The 1482-nt window shown below is 21.8% G+C and overlaps 1 protein-coding gene across 5 annotated transcripts in view; it reads left to right on the top strand.

Moving 5' to 3' along the window:
- The first annotated feature begins 347 nt into the window (after window positions 1-347).
- Window positions 348-1482, top strand: part of LOC102676567 (LIRP-like) — a 2149-nt gene continuing 1014 nt past the window's right edge. The window contains exons 1-2 of one of the 5 annotated variants that reach the window (XM_006619208.2): window positions 348-784; window positions 1131-1435. In XM_006619208.2, the coding sequence (XP_006619271.1) occupies window positions 1215-1435 (221 nt within the window). In that variant the 5' untranslated portion in view covers window positions 348-784; window positions 1131-1214. Of the gene's footprint in view, window positions 1011-1130; window positions 1436-1482 lie in introns of all 5 variants that reach the window. The other 4 variants (XM_031512209.1, XM_006619210.2, XM_006619209.2 and 1 more) reach the window with 4 other exon arrangements.

Raw genomic sequence — 1482 nt, 5'->3', positions numbered from 1 at the left:
ATTCTATTTTATATCTTTATATAAAATAATTTTTCGTAAAATTTAATTTTTTTATGATTTTTAATAATATTAAAATTATTCTATAATTGGATTTAGAAATAAAATAGTTAATTAAAAAAAAATATATAATAATAAAATATTATTTTTTAATCAATTTAAAAGAGAAGAATTGTAATAATTCATAAGATTTTTAAAGTTTTATATTTTTAAAAAAATAATAGTTAAATATAATATTTAGTTATTGAAAGAAATTATATCAGTACAATGTTATAAATATTTCCTCATTTAATAATCATTTCTCAATCATAAATCATTTCTTAATAATCGTAATTAATATCATAAAAACTGTCATTAATTTCTTACGATTTGTAAAGATCTATAGATCTTTATTTACAAATTTCTATTAAAATGTGTTATTACAATATATTATTATAATATTAATTATTGTAAGAATTGTATATCATTTTAATCTCTTTTTCTATTTACTAATACTATATATAAATGAAATAAATTTTGATAAAAACGAAGGAAGAAATAAAGAATTGAAAGAAATAAGAAAAAACGAAAGAAATGAAAAAAATATTCTTCATAATTTTAAAACATGTGTAAAAAAAAAAATAGAATATCAAAATTCATAGGATATTTAAGAAACTTTTATTCTAGGACTTCAACATGAAAAGATTTATAGTACGAGATTTATATTTGCACGAATGATATCTAAAAATAGGTCGTTACTCGGCGACTGGTACGCGACAGCAGCATGGGGCATCATTCTTGATAAGTTGTGATAAAAGTTAATAAAAGCGATTTAAATAGACACTCTTGAGGATCCACGATACTTGAATTTCGAGTCCACCCGTATAAGTGTTCACTTTTAAGTTTAATTTATTAACGTCTATACATTGAAAGATTCTATCAACATTCTTTTTATACGGATAAATGTCGCAATTCTTTGACATTATTGATTTATTAATATTTGAATATCATATTAATCTTATTATGATAATACTGTATGTTATATTAATAGTATTATACTATACTATATTAATACTGTTATAATGTAATATGATTAGTAATTTTTTCTTATACATTGTTAATAAGAATAATGAAAACATATTCTTATTATCTACCTTTATATATTTATTTATTCCTATCGTGTAATCTTCGAATTTTACTAAATGTAAAAAATTTTTTAAAAATTGCTTTGCTTTTAGATGTTTGCAAATCGATTATACGTGTTCGTAAACTTAGTACCCGTAGTAGTGATCCTAGTGCCAGTAGCAGAAGTAGTACGATCGGATGTGTTTCAGTATGGCCAAAAGGGACAAACAGTGACAGAAATGCACCAATATTGTGGTCGAACTTTGTCGAGTACATTACAAATAATGTGCGGTAGTGTTTACAACTCTCGATTTAAAAAAAGTNNNNAATCAAGGTAAGTAGATAATATATTGATAAAAATATTCTAAAAATTATTTATTA

This window comes from Apis dorsata, unplaced genomic scaffold (assembly GCF_000469605.1).
Source record: "Apis dorsata unplaced genomic scaffold, Apis dorsata 1.3 scaffold_397, whole genome shotgun sequence".
In the NCBI taxonomy this organism is placed as follows: Eukaryota; Metazoa; Arthropoda; class Insecta; order Hymenoptera; family Apidae; genus Apis; species Apis dorsata.
This window is presented reverse-complemented; position numbering and strand designations above follow the sequence as displayed.